Source organism: Mustela lutreola, chromosome 5 (genome assembly GCF_030435805.1).
Source record: "Mustela lutreola isolate mMusLut2 chromosome 5, mMusLut2.pri, whole genome shotgun sequence".
NCBI classification, from domain to species: domain Eukaryota; kingdom Metazoa; phylum Chordata; class Mammalia; order Carnivora; family Mustelidae; genus Mustela; species Mustela lutreola.
Window position 1 is genome coordinate 15,602,424 of NC_081294.1, and position 19,261 is coordinate 15,621,684.

At 34.4% G+C, this 19,261-nt stretch overlaps 1 protein-coding gene across 6 annotated transcripts in view; it reads right to left on the reverse strand.

Moving 5' to 3' along the window:
- The window catches only part of CDH18 (cadherin 18), a 981,465-nt gene that overhangs the window by 209,044 nt on the left and 753,160 nt on the right, over positions 1 to 19,261 (reverse strand). For all 6 annotated transcript variants that reach the window (XM_059173691.1, XM_059173693.1, XM_059173692.1 and 3 more), the window contains one exon: positions 13,976 to 14,095. In XM_059173691.1, the coding sequence (XP_059029674.1) occupies positions 13,976 to 14,095 (120 nt within the window). The remainder of the gene's footprint in view (positions 1 to 13,975; positions 14,096 to 19,261) is intronic.

The window sequence follows — 19,261 nt, forward strand, 5'->3', positions numbered from 1 at the left end:
AGACTCGAAACAGATGTAAGGATATACACAGACTAAAAGTGAAGGAGTGGAGAAAGATATTTCACACAAATGGAAACCAAAAGAAAGTTGGGGTAATTTATATAAGAGAAAATATAATTTTTAAAGATTTTATTTATTTGAAAAAGAAACTATAAGAGTCCACAGAAACATGAGTGGGGAGAAAGGAGAGGGAGAGAGAGAAATACAAGCAAACTCTGCAGAGTCCAGAGCCCAATGTGGGGCTCCATCTCATAATCCTGAGATCATGACCTGAGTCTAAATCAAGAGTTGGATGCTTAACCAACTGAGCTACCCAGGTTCCCCAAGAGAAAATGAACTTTAAAGCAAAGACTATGAGTGACACAGAAGGGAGGGCATTGCATAATGATAAAGGGTTCAATCCAACAGAAGAATGTGACATTTGTAAATATTTGTGCACCTGACAGAGGAGTACCAAAATATATAAAGCATATACTACAGACCTAAAGGGAGAAATAAATGGCAATACAATCATAGTAGGGGGGTAGTCAATACCCCATTTAAAGCAATGGATGGATCACTTAGCTAGGAAATCAGTAAGAAAACACTGGCCTTAAATGATGTGTTAGACAATACAGAGGTAACAGATATACACAGAACATTCCATCCAAAAGAAGCAGAGAATAAATATATTTTCTCAAGTACACATGGAACATTTCCCAAGATAAATCTATTACACCAGAAAGCAAGTCCAATACATTTAAGAGGATTAAAATCTTATCAAATATCTTTTCAAACCATAATGATATGAAAATAGAAATCAATTACAAGAAGAAAACACAACAAAAAACCCTACCAATATGTGGAGATTAAACAACATACTAATGAATAATCAGTGGCTCAAAGTAGAAATCAAAACAGAAATTTATAAATACTTTATATGTTGAGGCAACATATAAAGTATTGTTGAGAACAATACTTATGTTGAGCACATGTTGAGATAATGTTGAGAACAACAAAAATGGAAATAAAATATTGAAATTTATGGAATGCAGTAAAAATAATTTAAAGAAGTTCATAGAGATAAACGCTTACCTCAAGAAACAAGAGAAATTTCAGAAAATGACCTAACCTTACACTTCAAGGAACAAAGCCCAGTGGTAGCACAAGGAAGGCAATAACAAATGTCAAAGCAGAAACAAAATAGAGACTATGAAGACAAAAGGGAAAAAAAAATCAGTGAAACTAAGAACTAGATGAGAAATGAAAAAGGTGTTACAACTGATATCACAGAAATACAAATGATCATAGAGACTACTATACAAATTATATTCCAAAAATTTGACCACCTAGAAGAAATGAATAAATGTGTAAAAAGACAAAATATACCAAGACTGAATCATGAAGTCATAAAAAAATGTGAACAGGCCAATTACTACTAAGGAAACTGAGTCAGCAATCAAAAACCTCCCAGCAAAAATCTAGCACCAGATGGCTTCATTGGTAAAGTCTATAATGATTCATAGAATACCAATCTTTCACAAACTCTTCCAAAATACTAAATAAAATGGAATGCATGCAAACTCATTTTATTAAGCCAGAATTACCCTTACAACAAAACCAGACAAGAAGCACCATAAAAAAGGCCAATAACCTTGAAGAATGTAAATACAAAAAATACTCAAGGAAATATTAGCAAACCAAATTGAGCTATAAATTAAAAAGAACAATACACCATGATCAGTGTGATTTATTACAGGAATTCAAGGATGGTTCAACATCCACAAATCAATTAAATACCTCTATGTTAACACAATGAAAGATAAAAACCATCTAGACGTAGAAATAGTATTTGTCAAGATATAAAATTGATTTATGATTAAAAACTCCACAAAGTGGACATACAGGAAACTTAACTCAACATCATAAAAGCCATAAATGACAAATCCACAGCTAACATCATATTTGTTATGAGGTAGGAAGGGTCAGTAATATATCCTCTGTACTGAGAAGGCACTTTAAAGCTGAAAAACCAAGCAAGCCACTCCATACTATTTACAGGGTTTTATTCAAGGTAACTTACTGATGGGGCAATCAAGTGTATCTGATGATACAGAGCACTGTGCAGCCATTCTCAGCTCCTATCTGGACCTCAATACCCAGCCTTAATGGAGTAAGGGTCATGGTGGTGAAAGCACAAGGTAGTTATCTATAGATGTACTATCTGTGTGTTAGATGTTATTTCTACTAGTTATCTGAAGAGGCTATCTCTACTAGAAATCTAAAGTGACACCACCTGTGGGAAGGGGGAGCACAAGATGGAGAGTCAAAGATAGTGTTGTCAGAACTCCTACAGTCCACTGCCAACATTTTTATGGCTGTAATTGATTTCTCATTTTGTCATTGCCACAAGCCCAGCCAAACCTATCTGGATATAAACTTAACACCTACTTCATATCTGTCATTAATACTCTTACCTGGTTTACCACATTTTTGCTCTTAAGAAAGAATCTAGCTGGTTAGCACCCCAATTCCATGAAGTTCCCTTCTTAACCAAGGCATAGACAGGGGTTAATATCTGTGCTTGAGTATAACGTCTCCAGTAACCCCATAAACCAACAAAAGCCTGTAATTCCTTTACAGTTTAAGGGAATGGGAAAGTTTGTATTTTAATCAATGACTGCCTTAGGCATCATTTTCATATTACCCAACCAGATGACACCCAGATATTTTACTGGTTGACCTGGACCACGGATCATGTTGGTATTTACCTCCCACCAGTGAGACTTTAAGTGTGCCTGTAATGGCACCGCTGCTTGAGATGGGGAGGATAAATCATCACACATTATGGAACCTGAATTCACCCACCCTTGTAGTTAGATACAGATCCTACAGAACATCTATACCCAAAATATACTAAGAAATGGAAGTGTGCAATACAAAACAGCAAGGAGGAAGCCTGCTGATTTGTAGCTAAAGCCTAGTTTGTCAGAACCTCAATAATTTGTCCTCTGCAACCATGGGTGGCATTTTTTTTACCTCTGAAATTTTCAAGTGTTTCCATAGATCTGTGCTTTCATCTCTAGTGTCTATTAGAGCTAACACAGTCTGTTAGTGCAAGACCAATAAATGGCTAACTCCACAAGGGGCCTCTGGTTGTCCCTTACTGCATGAACTAGAGAGCAACACTGACCTAACCCCTAGTCTCTAGGGCATGAGGGCTATCTACCCCAGAAATTCCTCTATTATGGAGGAACACTCTGATGACACATTTGGCTTATTGAACCTTCCTCCAAGAGAGTAAACTGCCTTCCCTTAGGCAATGCCTTCCATAGTAGCAAGAGCAAATTGGGTTGTCTATTTAAAATTTCTCTTGGGGTCCCTGATAATATCAGATATTGCCATGAGTTTACAAGACAGCATGATGGACCCCCCTGCTGACATTTTGTGATCAACAGAATAATCTGTTTTTCCCTGGTTTTCATTATATTTCCCCTCATTATGAATTCTTTTAGTTTCACTTAGGTCGGCCACCATAGCTGCTGCTATAACAGTGGGCCCATTAACCATAGAGGCAAGACATTAATGTCCTATGCCAAGATCCCAGGACTGACTCTAAGATACAGTCTTCCACACCAGAGGAAAACAATTCTCTGTGAGCTTCTAAAATACTAAGTATAAATGACATGTTTCATTCCCAATTCATGTATTTCTTATGGTTCTTCCATAGAAGTCCAGAAAAATGGAGGGGATAGAACATTCCCTTCATTAAGCCAGATAACCTTAATGCTAGCATTTATCCATCAATCAAATTAGCTAAACACCTGTGACCCTCACCAATGCCTACTTTTGTCACAAGGTAGATCCAGAAGTGACCGAGGCCATTTTTGACATTTGAAGCTCATTTAACAGAATACCCATTCCCCCATCATCCCACAGTGTTAACCCCTAAGCAGCCACCCTTTCTCAGTCCTTTTGCTTAAAATTAGCTGGTTAGCCACCAAGCTGCAGAACATTCTCTCAGACCTGTTTTCTGACTAGTGGGAATTTCTCCTTCGTCATCTGTGGGCTCATGAGTGGCCTGGGTCTTTATTTGCATCAAAAGTCATGTTTGATGGCTGCATAGTATGTAAACCTGGTGATTCACAGACCTGTACCCCTGGGGATAAAAATATATGTTTATAAAAAATAAAAAATTAAAAAAAAATAAAATTAAAAAAAAAGTCATGTTTGAAAATAATTTTCCTCCTCTATGATGATGTCCTCATCAGAGAAATCATTACCCCAGGGGTCTCATGATTTTGGGCCCCAATTCTCTTGAGACCTAATAGTTGTCACTCTAGTGTGTGGTCATCTGTGTTCATATATCTTTGCCACCTTACATGCCATAATTTCTGTTTCTCTTGCTTTTGAATTATTTTGGATACAATGTCTGATAAGGGGAATATGAAGCTTATACATCTTTTTCCAAAGCCAGTGCTTCTTGAGCCTATTCAGATTCTCTTCTTACTCATAATTCCTTTTCTGTGATGTATCTTAAGGCAGGGATCAGTGGCCAAGCCACTGCTACAATGGCATGTTCACTTTCCCTTCTCTACTTCCTTTTCCCTACTATTTTGAATACGATATTTAACCATTCCTTGTTTCAGAAGTGTCCCTGTACTCATATAATGGTCCAAAATGCTAAAAAAAACCAGACCAAGGCTTCCCACATGGAGGTGGCTGCTCAACCTGATTTTCCACCTACCTCCAATGGGCTCCCAGGCTCCCCCTTCCCCACACTGGCCATGGAAAAGGAGCTTTCTCCCGGCATAATTCCCAGCATGCTTGTTTAGTTTTTCTGTATCCTGCTGACCATGCAAATTATTTCAAGATGAAGGAGGGATAGTAATGCACTGTCCACACTGAGAAGACACTTTCATACTGAAAATCCAACCAAATCACTCCATAGCATTTATACAGAATTTTATTTAGGGTAACTTACTGATGGGGCAATCAGGCAGATGGATGAACTAGCCCCAGGCAGCTACTCTCAGCCCTATTCTCTTTTCCTATCTTTCCAGATAGGAAAGATCCCTTCTGGAGTGATGAGCATGGTGGTGAGGTCACAGGCTAGATACCTAAGTCTATACCATCTGTGAGCCAGAGGATCTCTTTGGATTATCTAAAATGGCACCATCTATGCCCCAGTGGGGAAAACAAGATGGAAGGTCAAAGGTGAAGTCAGCGTTGTTAGCTCTCCTACAATACTCAACAATGAAAAGCTACACAAATTTTCCTTTAATACTAGGAACAAAACAGAATTGTCCACTCTCACCACTTTAATGCAACATAGTTTTAGAAGTACTAACCAGGGCTATTATTCAAGACAAGGAAATAAAATGCATTCAAATTGGAAAGAAAGAAGTAAAACTGTCACTATTTGCAGATGAAATGCTTTACATAGAGGAAACCCTAAAGACTCCACCAAAAATCATTAGAATTAATAAAAGAATTCAGTAAAGTTACAGGACAGAAAATTAATTTGCAAAAGTTTGTTGCATTTCTATAATATAACAACAAACAATCGGAAAATACATAAGATAAATCTATTTTTTTACCAGGAAGAAATAGTATAAAACAGGTTAACATTAACCAACATTCATTCCTATCACTTCCTATCACTATTATTTTATGTTCAAAGAGATTACTTTTTTCCCTTTCCAGGGAAGAGTTGGTCAATATAGTTATAAGAAGTTGATATTTGAGGGGAAAATTGATTCAACTTGTTTCCTTTTTTCATTTGCTTAAGATTTATTTAAGTTTAGTTTGCATACCATTAAATTCAGTTAAGTGTCCAAACCATTTCAATTATATGAATCTACCATATAACTGTAACTGTAACAAATAGTGTACCTAACATAGAAAGCTAATCTACATATTTTTTATTAGAACTATACCCATAGGAATTAAATTTGATAGATATTTTTAATTCGGTTGATGTAAATAGGACATGGTATCTCCTTTTGATGGAGTAGGAGAGTTATCTAACATCTATAATGTTGACAGTGTATTTGCTACCTTTTAATAAAAGCTAAAATTATTTTTAAGATATACATTTTCAATGCAATGTCAGGTAAAATTATCTTCGGTTTCATTCTCCGATCTCTCCAAATAATCAACAATTAATATGCCTTTTGATATTCAAGTCAGTGTGAAAAAATCTCCTTTCCTAGTTTATTGCTGGCACTAGAACTGTAAAATACCTACTCATAGGTAGGTGCACTGTGCATTTTCTCTGGATCCTGGATTTTGGGTTGAGAGGAATGAAAGTAGTTTAGGGGAACCAACTCTATACCTCTGTGGGGAGTGCATTGTGCTGTGAAGGTGATGTACTCGTCTGCAAAGCACATTTCACAAAAGTCAGGTATCAGCACTGTGCTGGCACAAAAATTACTCAGAGTAACTTCACTACCGGCTTTTGCTCACCAGTTTTTTCCACATGACTTTCATCTCATGTGCTCATTGTCACATGATTAGATAGCAGCTATACCTCCAATGATTACGCAAATGTTTAAATTCAGAAGACAAGAGGGCAAAGTGAGGAAGCATTGGCACCTACATAGAGATACCAAAAACCCACCAATGGTCTTTCTTTTATATTTCCCTCACTAGAACAATGTCATAGTATTTACAGGGAAGCTAAAAAATCTAGCTTTTAAACTGGGTATGTTGTTAAAATGAGCAAAATTAGAGTTCTAATAAGACAGCAAAATTAGAAATTGGTATTAAGTGGACAACCACTAGTGTCTTCTACAGTTCATTAACTGTTTATTTCTTAAATGCTATCTAAAATGGGATTCTTGTGTTAATCTCCATACACTCTGCTACATTTCAGGAATTATTTAGAATTCTACCCTAAAGAAAATAAAGTGAAAAAGAAAAGAAAATTGAGATAATGTTTCTTTCAGTAATTTGGCAACATGACTCAATTCTGAATTAATGCATGATTTTTTCTCTAACAGAAGCAAATTCTTTAGCACTGGGATTACTAATTAACTGTTTTTAAAAGTCCATTATGCAGTTAATTATGGGAAATTATTTTTAAAAAGTATTTGTGCAATTATTATTGTTATAGAATTAGATTAGATTATGAATAAGAAAAAAATGACAAAATATATTCTACTATGAACTTTTTTCCTTCTGCAGATTTTGTGAACTATAAATTAAATATTTTAACTGCTTAGCTATTAATAAATATAAAATATTGATTTGGGGGAAAAACTATTTTCAATTAGATTTTTATTTGGAATTATTATGCAAAATTACTATTTAAAACCCATAAAATGCTTAAAAAGAGATGCTCTTCATCTTTTATCCAAACATACACATGCTCTTCCTCAATTTTTTGTTCACTGTTGAAATAAGCTAAAACTAGAGGTTAAAGAGAGACAGAGTTGTTGATGAATTTAATTACATCATGTACACTGGACAAAGAATGTTGAAAGACTTGTTTTCAATTGCATTCTAAGAAACTCACTGAAGCCTTCCACTAAGTGCATTTTTATAGCTGACTGCTTTTTGCTACAAAATGTTAAGGAAAGGCCTTTTTCAAGAATCAGAGTTACTGTTGGTCAAGACCTGTGCATTAATAGCAATTGTTTCATGAATAGCATGCCACTTTATCTCATCCAGAGACACTATTTTGAGTTGAGACAGTCAATTCTGATGATAAAAGATTGGTTATTTTAATGTCTAACTTATTTCCTTTTAAATTGTCATTCAAAATTTTCTACAAGTGTAGTTGTCTTAATAAAAATATTTATAAAACTTTAAATGCCTCCAAGAAAGAAAAAAATAAATAAATGCCTTAAAAGAAATGCAATTTAGTTATGTACCAGTTAATATGTGGAACTCACACTTTTGTATAGTTAAGTGAACTAAAAATTCTTTCAAACAATATATTTTTTCTATTTTATATAAGGTTATTTCAAACTCTTATTATGGCACACTATGTAATTTTGGAAATTCTTCTTAGTTTTAAAGTAAAAGAGGGTGAACAAAAGAACTTTACTAATTACTTATATCTTTCCAAGGATTGGGCTAAGATTATTGCATTAATTTTCTCTGTTAGTCTAAATTTAGCTATTAGTCTAAACTGAATTTAGCTGTTAGTCTAAACTGACATACAAGTAAACAGAGGTGTAACATTTAAATAACTTGATCAATTTAGTATGATATTAAGAAACATACAAGGATTTGATCATGAAGTATCCTTTAAATCATTATGGAATAAACCTTAGTATTTTGGAAAAATAATAAATATAAATTGCAGTATTTTGGAAAAATATATGTTCTAGTTTAATTAATATAGTATAGTACAGCAATTCATATTTACTATTTTTATCTTTTTATTGGAAGGACAAGAAAACAATTTCTTTGTTTACAATAATGCCTTGTGAAAATTAGTAATAATGAATGTGACTTTAGAACCCACAGACATTACTAGGTACAGTATATTTTATTAGATGTCAAGTGTCCTGTTTCCTTTGGAATGGCTATTTTTAGTGCAGAAGTGTTTGACAAAAGATTTGAAACCCAATGACTACCCTTTATTAGCAACATGTAGCAGAAACCACTTGAGAGCTAACATGCCCTAGAAATGTTAGGGGAAAAAAAAAAAGAATATCAAGAATGCTATTTGTATATAATTAAAAGGTGGCCTTACCTAGTCTTATTTTTTATGTACCTGAAAATTAAATATAGAATTTATCAACAGAAATGTTTTCAGCTGTTATATTTTTCTTTTAAATATTATTTAATGAGTAAAAATATATGAAGTTTGTATGAAAAATAATTCAAGTTAAAATAAAAGTACATCTATATTAAACTAGATAACTTTTTCAATCATCTTTATTAGGAGTAGCAAAAACTCACTGTGAGTACCATTTACATAGATATAAATATGGCATTATTGACTATTGCTGATTAATATGTTTCATATTAACTATGGTCAGATTCACCACTATTAATGTTATAAACGATTGCAAATAAAGCTCATTTGAGATTTTATAAACCAGCATATCCATTTGTTTTCCCTGACCTCGCATTGATAATTCAGGTTTTCAGGTTTTCTGAACTTACCATCAGGAAGATTCAACAATTTGTGTGAAATAGGCAGAGACATAGCTTATATGCAGAAGCCAAAATGACCAAAGTAATTAATAGATTCTTGACTGATAAAGCAGAGAGAATTATCAAATGGCTATAAATGCCATGACCATTAAGAGATTTGGATTCTTAATTCAAAACCGCACACCCACTTCTTGTATAATCCCCCAATTCTGTTCTAAAGATCCTGGAAAGTTAGGTGGTTGCTTTCTGGCTTTGTCTTCAAGCTAAGTCAAGGGAAATGGTGTTTTTTTTTTTTTTTGTTTTGTTTTTGTTTTTTTTAATCATTCAGCTTATGCTGTCACCACCTGACAGAAATTTCATAGGTTCTAACGAGGCATAAAAACCTTGAATATACTGATTTATTTTTAATGCAGTTGACACTCTGTTAACTGGATTAGGATCAACCCAGATTTCTTGTCTTTGGTTCTCTGACCATTTCCCTGGCTTTCTCACTCATCACCATTCCTCAACATGTCTTGCTTAGGGTTCAGGGTTTTCATGAACATGAAAGTAGTTACTTCACTTACTAACTCTGAAACTGTTCTCTCGCCTAATTAAAATCAATATCTTCAAATAGAACTATACTCATTAAGCTTAATTAACATGTTTTTCTACATGAATCTGTACAGTAGTATGTAATGTTATGTCTTTTATATTTGTCATTTCCTTTAGTTTATTCTCCATAGTTTTCTGCATCTTTTAAACTGCAATGCTTGGGGTGTGTGGGTGGCTCAGTGGGTTAGAGCCACTGCCTTTGGCTCAGGTCATACTCCCAGGGTCCTGGGATTGAGCCCAGTGTTGGGCTCTCAGCTCAGCAGGGAGCCTGCTTCCACCTCTCTCTCTCTGCCTGCCTCTCTGCCTACTTGTGATCTCTGCCTGTCAATCAATAGATAAAATCTTTAAAAAAAAAAAACTGAAATGCTAAAATATCACTTTTTTATTTTTTAAAGATTTTATTTATTTATTTGACACAGAGAGAGAGATCACAAATAGGCAGAGAGAGAGGAGGAAGCAGGCTCCCTGCTGAGCAGAGAGCCCGATGCAGGGCTCGATCCCAGGACCCCAGGATCATGACCCAAGCTGAAGGCAAAGGCTTAACCCACTGAGCCACCCAGGCACCCCTAAAATATCACTTTTTAATGGGGACTCCTCTTTTGCTGTTATACATTAAGCAACCAAATAACTCATTAACCCAATGTTAACATTAACTCAACTACATTAGCTCAACCAAACTTATTTAAAATAATAGATGATTCACAAGATTTATATTCATTGTACTGATTTAAAAATTTTTTAAGGTAAAACAATATAGACTTTATTAAACCAATTATGAATAGTAGAGCAACTCAAGAGCAACATAGTTCATTTCTCTGGACACAGCATTTCACGGATGATTTACATAATAGGCAACAAGATCTTATGGGTATCTCATCTTAGGACAACTATAGTGAGTATCAACTATATCTTTTAACACAATAAAAACAAGGCAACCCAAAGTCCTGATTTTAACCATGAGTACTCACAACTCTCTTTGGGCATAAAGTTCCTTTGATATAATTCATCTTCACTGAAAATAACCAGAGACATACTGAAATAGAGTCATGCCAAATCAGAAGGTAGAATGAAAATGACACTATGAAAATGTACTATACTAAGTAACCAGTATCCCAACACTTCTGATATAACATCTTATCCATAGCAACTGATCCTTTAGTTTTCAGTACATTTGTATTTTATTCCAGTCATTTTAAGCACAATTTACTCTAAATTCATTAGTTCTGAGGATGTTTAATTGCACAATAATATATCTAAGCATAAATTACCAAAAATGTCTTACTGAAGAGAACAATGAACATTTTGTTTTATAATGCTTTCTACAAACAGCTATCTAAGAAACTGGCATATTTAAAGAATCCTTATATTAGGACACATATCCATAGATTCTTATGATGGTTTAGTCAATATAATATTGAAATTAAAACATATCAACATGGAGGTATACTTCTATTTAATAAATCATCTTGCTTAAAGGAGCAAAGGAATGCAGTGACAATATCATAGAGCCGTATTCGAATAGTAGCTTAGTTACGTTTCAGATCATTTTTATTTATTTAATAAAGTGCTTAATTAACTTATGATAAACACGTATAACCAAGTGCAATTTTTATTTGAATATGATGTTACTGATACACTTTCTTCACTAAAGCACCAACTAGAGCAGAGTGAAACACTAGTCAAATCTTGTACTCATGGCGTGCTTTATCCATCCAAAGTATCCACGCACACAAAAGCAAATGTATGCATGTCTTCAAACAAACACATGCAAACATTCCCAGACCCTCAGACACACAGATACATATAGAATTGGTATTTTTTTAAACAAATTCAAAGCGTATGGTCATTTAAAAAAATCTGTATATGATGTCTATACATTGGCAATATGCTGTGAAGTAAATATAACACTTACAAATATTTGGCTATGCATAGGAAGTAAATAGACTGAAACCATGTGTGATTTTGCACATTTGTGGGTGTGTGTGTGTGTGGAAACACAGTGTATCCTTGTTTCTTTCCTGCAGGAAGATGTTTGTTTGTTTATTTGTTTGTTTATTTATCTATCTATAGACAGAGACAGTGTGAAAGCAGGGGGACAAGGGGCTGAGGAAGGAGAGAATCTTTAGCAGGCTCTATTCTTAGCCTGGAGCCCAGTGCAGGGCTTGATCTCACAACCCTGAAATCCTGACCTGAGCCAAAATCAAGAGTCAGACATTTCACTGACTGTACAACGCAGGTGTCCCAGGAGATGCATTTTTAAAATGAGAAATATAAGGGCACCTGGGTGGCTAAGTTGGATAAATGTCTACTTTCATTCAGGCCATGATCTCAGGGCTCTGGGATTGAGCCTCATTTGGGGCTCCCTGCTCAGTGGGGAGTCTGCTTTTCCCTCTTTCCCCTGCTCATGCTTTCTCTCTCGCTCTCTGTCAAATAAATAAGTAAACTCTTTTAAAAAATAAATAAATAAAATGAGAAATATATATTTCACATATAAAACTGTCATGTTTATTGGGAAAATAGAACAAAATGAGCAGCACCAATATTAAATAATCATTTTTATTTGTCTTAAGATTTTTTATGGCCACTTGGCAATATTATTACCATATAACAATGTATCAAATATATGGTGTACCTTAAATTTATGCAATGTAATATGTCAACTATATTTCAATAAAAAGCTTTTTTTAAAAAAATCTAATCTCTCTTGCCAGAGTAACAATGTATACAATATATGTACATTTTTTAATCCTAGAACTCTGACTACTATATTAACATTTTTATTTCTGAGTATTTAATATTATCTTGGTAGTAAAAGGACTTGCCTACCCCATACCTTTTTAGGTCACATTATATTACTTTTTATCATCTCCTGATTTTTATTTTTTACTTCATTTAATTATATGTAATTTATCTTATAATTATAACACATATACTATATATATGTATGTATGTATTCTTCATTTACCTATCTATACATATTCAATATGTTCTTCATAAATTATTATAGTAGGAAAATCTGTATATCAATCTGTATGATTAAGATCTATTCTTGCCCAGTGTACTTAGGTGTTGGCGCACACCAGGAAAAGAAAGAAGAAAAGTAAGCTGATGGATTCCTCCTGAAAATATGATAATGACAATACTCCTAGCATTCAAAGGATATTAACTACTGAGAGTATGTTAGCATCTTTTCAGCTGGATGTACCTTGTCTCTGATAATGGTAAACAAACCTGGAATCTATAAAGTTATGAAACAGGGCTCCTTGAAAAATGTTTTGTAAGCTATGTGATTATGAAAATATAAGGGGATATTTATAACCAAAGATGGCTTTCTTCTGTGTTATCTGGCTGTGTCCATTACTAGATAATACCACATGTTAATCTGATTCAGGATGAGTCTAATGTAACTAGAGAAGACCTATGGACCTCTGGAATATCTTAGATCACTCTCTTCATCGGTGTCTCATGATTATATATATACTTGAAATTATTAGTAAAACTTAAAACTCATTTCTTACTGAACATTTGGCTACTTTCAAAATGTGTTTATGCTCAGTCGATTTTTTGTTAACAAATTATTTGCCAACGGGACCATGAGCTTTCTGGGGCTTTTAGATTATGTTGCTGAACATAATCCTATAACGCAATATTGAGTATCCTTCATTTCCACTTTCACATCACATATATGATATGTTTATTTTGGACAGAAAAAAAGAGAGGAAAGAGAGAATTCCTATTTTTTTCCTTAAAAAAAAGTTTACATGTTTTTATTTTTATTTTCAGTAAATTTCTCGTACATAATGCAGTATTTAAAGGCTGAAGAATTTTCTCTCTAGGGAAAAGACCTCAGTTCAAGACATAACAATTCCGCCAATGTAATATATAACAACGTATGTGACAATCAAATTCAAATGAATTATGGAAACTCTCAAATAGTTATTTACTATCTTTGGCAAAGATTTAAACCTAATATGTAAGCACAACAAATGATACACTTGAAGATCTCATTGAATGTAACACTCCATATTTGTTTTAAGCAGAAAGTAATTGATACAAGGATGTGCAAAAGTAAGAAATTTTTACTGGTATAACTGCTGAATAATCAAAATGCTAAAGAAAACAGTGAATTTGCCTTCAATTATTCAATCACATCACATTAGAAAAAGCAAGGACATTTTAGAATGTGCTGAACCAACAATGTCTGATGTGGGAGAAGACACAGAAATAAGAACACTGTTTTCTTTTATTCCAGCACACAGGCACACAAATTATACAAAAATGCACTAACCTGTTTTAGGATCTACGGAGAAGTAGGGCTGTCCCTGGAGAATACTGTACACCACACGAGCACTGTTTCCATAGGTAGGGTCATCTGCATCAGTAGCTGTCACCTGCAGAACAGAGGTACCTGTGCATTCAGGAAAACAAATTTTAGTGTGTGGTAATATTTAGCACGTGACTTATACACAGAAAAAGGTTACACTGACATACCTATGGAACACTGTAATAGATGTATCTTACGAAATTTAATTCTTGGTTTATCTGTTAAACATCTGTCCCCTGCCAACAACTGTATCAGATGAGAAGCCAAAAGAAAATATTTGATTTCCAATATTTTAATATTTTTGTGTGTGCACGTGCCAATAACACTGTGAAAGGCCTCTTCTGACACTTACATAATCAGGGGTAGGTTGGACCGATGATCAAGAATCAAACTGGTGTTCAACTGCGAGGTAAATTTCAAGGTAAGGTGAGAACATGCATTATGCATTACCTATTATATACCTATTCAGAAAATGGCAGGTCAGATGGTTTGTGATTATGGGGCAATGTGGGTGAGTTGACATGAAATTATCAGTAGCATCAAAATAGCAGATTCAAACCTTTTTCCATGATGTATACCATTTTTATTTTAGGACTATTAATGAGTGCCCTACCTGGTTTTCAAGGCTCAGTTCTCATTCCTTTGGGTTCTTCTATATAGTACTAACATAATCATCTTTCTACAATGGGTATCAGAATATGCCTATTACACTGGATTTTTTTTAAATTAAAGTGTACATTCAAGGAATTTATAAACTTTAAAATACCGTATTTTGAGGGAAAATTAGTGGGGGCATTCTGATTATTTCTTTCCTGTTCATATATTTCAAATACTATTTGCATAATTAGGTACATTTATACCATATTTCAGTTATTATCAAATGAAGACTGATCTAGGTATAACAAGACAACCATCTATTAAGGCCATGTAACTCACTGTAAATTTAGTGGGTTAAGAGCTCTCATTAATTCATGAAATGTACTTGATGAATCATCTAATAATGCATACTTGATATTTTATTCTGCCTAACTAGAAAAATTCCACCTACTAATTCAGGTTATGTAGCAAACAAAAATATTTTCACAATCAAGTAATTCTGTATGAAATTCTGCATTCATCTTGGTAACTGACTATGGAAGCACTGACAATTTTCAGTCTTTGGTTTTAATAAGTACTTCAATTATTTAGGTATGGAACAATTATTAAGGGTCTAATATCTGTTTAACTACAAAGATTTTCTTTTCTGTTGAAATGCAGAGTCAACTTCAAGCAGCCTGTTCTTTGTCTTCAAGGCATCCTAGAAAAGTTAATAAAATTAGTATGCCTTGTTCTTCTGACAATCCTTATTAGCAGATGATAAATGTACATGAACCTTTAATAGTATGTTAAGATTCTGGTCTCTAAATGGTATTTTACGCTGATATTATAAGCAGAAATATGATTAGCAATTATACATACTCAGAAGGGGAGGGCTGTGTGGTGTCTAAAAGATATCTTTAATAATGAATAATAAAACACAATGGTGACACTAAATGCTGGCAAGAATACTGAGAAACTAGGTCACTTGTACATTGCAAGGGGAAATGTACATTTAGCAGATTCCTATAAAATCAAACACACATAGAGCGTACAACCCTGAAACTTGTAGTCTTGGGCATTTATGCAAAAGTAATGCAAACACACGTCCACCTAAAACAGTGCTTGCAAATATTCATAGATATTCACAGCAGCATTATTTGTAGTAGCCACAAACTAGAAATGACCCAGATGTACGTTACTGGGAAAATAGTTAAACAGACTGTGGTACTCGATGGTATGGAATACTACTCAGCAAAAAAAATAAACATGCAGCATGATACATGCCGCAATTTGGATGAATCTTCAAGTAATTATACCCAGTGGAAAAAAGGCAGTCCCAAAAGGTGATATATTATATGATTTCATTTATTTACCATTCTTGAAATGATGACATTTTGGAAATCATTAACAGACTTCCAGTTGCCAGGTGGAAGAAGTGGAGGTAGACTTAGGGGATACTGGTTATAAAAGAGCAACATGATGCATCCTCATGATGTTAGAACTACCCAGTATTTTGATTATGGCATGGGATACATGAACATATACCTGTGATAAATCACATAGACCTAAACATACATACAAGTAAAACTAGGGAAATCTAAACAAGACTGGTAGATTAAAAAATTGTAATTATCTGGCTATGATTTTTTTTATAGTTTTGCAAGATGATAATTTTGTAAGATGCTACCATGGAGAAAAATGTAATAACAAAGAATCCCTCCATATCATTTATCACGACTGCATGTGAATCTATGATCTCAAAATTAAAAGTTTAAATACGAAACAAAAATGTTTTCTTGCCTCAGTGATATTCCATTCCGAGAGAGCCTTATTTAGGCTTGTATGTGTACCATGATTTTTCTCATTACATAATGCACTACACTTTCTGGTTTGATTAAACTTTGGAGATTTAGTTAAATGTATACTACCTCTTACACTCCTAAGTCTAAAGGCAAGGGAAACAAAGGCAAAAATAAACTACTGGGACTTCGAGATCAAAAGCTTTTGCACAGTTGGGCGCCTGGGTGGCTCAGTGGGTTAAGCCGCTGCCTTCGGCTCAGGTCATGATCTCAGGGTCCTGGGATCGAGTCCCTGCTCAGCAGGGAACCTGCTTCCTCCTCTCTCTCTGCCTTCCTCTCTGCCTACTTGTGATCTCTCTCTGTCGAATAAATAAATAAAATCTTTAAAAAAAAAAAAAAAAAAAAAAAAAAAAGCTTTTGCACAGCAAAGGAAAGAGTCAACAAACCAGGAAACAAGTGACAGAATGGGAGAAGTTTTTGCAGGTGAAATTGATATGGTCTAGTAACCAAAATCTATAAAGAACTTACCAAACTCAACACCCAAAGAACAAATAATCCAATCAAGAAATTGGCAGAAGACATGAACAGACATTTCTGCAGAGAAGACATCCAAATAGCCAAGACACATGAAAAAGTGCTTCACATCATTCCAGCATACAGGGGAATACAAATCAAAACCACAATGAGATACCACCTCAAACCAGTCAGAGTGGCTAAAATTAGCAAGTCAGGAAACAACAGATGTTGGCAAGGATGCAGAGAAAGGGGAACACTGCTACACTATTGGTGGGAATGCAAGCTGGTGCAGCTATTCTGGAAAACAGCTTGGAGGTTCCTCAAAAAGTTGAAAATAGAGCTACCCTATGACCCAGCAATTGCCTACTGGGTTTTTCCCCTAAATATACAAATGTGATCTGAAGGGGCACACGCACCTGAATGTTTATAGTAGCAATACCCACAATAGCCAAACTATGGAAAGAACCTAGATGTCCATTAACAGATGAATGGATAAAGAAGATGAATATATATGCGTGTGTGTGTTCAGAATGGACTACTATGCTGCTGAAATATTTTGGGTACATAGTACTCCATTCCATACACACACATACACACACACACACTGGAATACTATGCAACTATCAAAAAAACACACAAAATCTTGCCATTTGCAATGACATAGATGTAACTAGAGGGTATTATGGTAAGCGGAATAAGTCAATCAGAGAAAGACAATTATCATACGATCTCACTGATATGAGGAATTTGAGAGGCAGGGTGGGGAGTCATGGGAAAAATGAAACAAGATGGGACCTGGGAGGAAAACAAACTATAAGAGACTCTTAATCTCAGGAAACAGAGGATTGCTAGGGGGGATGGGAGGGATGGGGTGTCTGGGTTATGGGAGGGTTATTGAGAGGGTATGTGCTATGGGAGTGCTATGAATTGTGTAATACTGAAGATTCACAGACCTGTACCCCTGAAGCAAAAAATACATTATATGTTAATAAAAATATAAATAAAATAAAATAAATATTAAAATAAGGGAAAAAAAGTTTCAAGGACTTTTTCTGTGATGTCACAGTTGTTCTATACCTCACATTCATCTCTCCAACCTGTTCAGAGAGTATCAGTAGGTAGACATCTACAAACAGAAATTGGTTCAGGAGGAATTTTTGTTGATAGCACATTGAAGAAAATTAAATCTGTAGTAAGTGCCCAGAATAAACTCCAAAAAATATGAAAAGTCCATATTGTAACTACAGTGTTACAAAATTATATTAATCAAATCTTTGATCTGATTTGAAAAATGCTGTTCATATTGGGCATATATAAGAATTACTAAGATCAAAAGAGAGAACAGTATAGACAGAAACATTAAAATAAAGACCATCTTTTAAGAAGCCACACTTATAAAATCCTCAAATTTTAAAATGTTCTCTGGCTTTGCAATAGTTATTTAGGTTTAAATTATATTTAAGGTCTTAAAAATAGTCCCCAAGCAATCATTCCAAAGAGAAAGCTGAGAAAGACAAATAGTCCAAGATCACACCTCCTTTGTGGTATCTGGCTGGGACACCACATGACAAAAAAAAAAAAAATAATAATAATAATAATAAATAAAATTTAAAAAAATCTGCTCCACTTGGTTTAATGTGTTTATAAAAGTCCAGCCTTGTTAAGTGAAAGTTGAAAGGCATGGATGCAGGGAAAAGTGAAATGAAAAACAACAAGTAAAGAAAAAAGGTAGCCTGGTAGTGGTGACTAAGTGATGGTAAAAGTAGCACAGAGAAGTGAGCAGAGACAGGATCCAGGAGAGAAAAAGAAAATATATTAACTCTCTATCCTAGTCAGAATGTATGGTCACTGTTACACATCTCTATATAGTCAGTCTCACAGGTATTTGGCAATTCTGATTACTTGTGTGAAGTAAGGTAGAGCAAATGACCTCTATCACTTTGCTTTGATGGCATCTGAAGGTATCAGACCACCACTGTAAGTACACAGATTGCTGGTCAAAGGGAGCTCACATTTATGTACAGCACAGCCCAACTGAAAGTCAGCCTGCCCCTTGAACACAGTAAGGGCAAAAATAAAGAGCCAGGATGGAAAATAAGTCCCTTGGCTAATTGTTCTAAGAATTTCTTACCAAGAAGAATTGGTAAGGGGGTTTCAGGTTAAAAGAAAAGAATATATGTATATATACATATATATATATGTGTGTGTGTGTATATATATATATATATATATATATATATATACACACATATCTTATATTCTTATTGACTTGAAACCTAGATGGCAACATTTTAAGAAGCATTAGTGCTTTTAGAAGTTCTTTTACATTAGAAAAAAGGCTTTGGGAGGCCTGGGG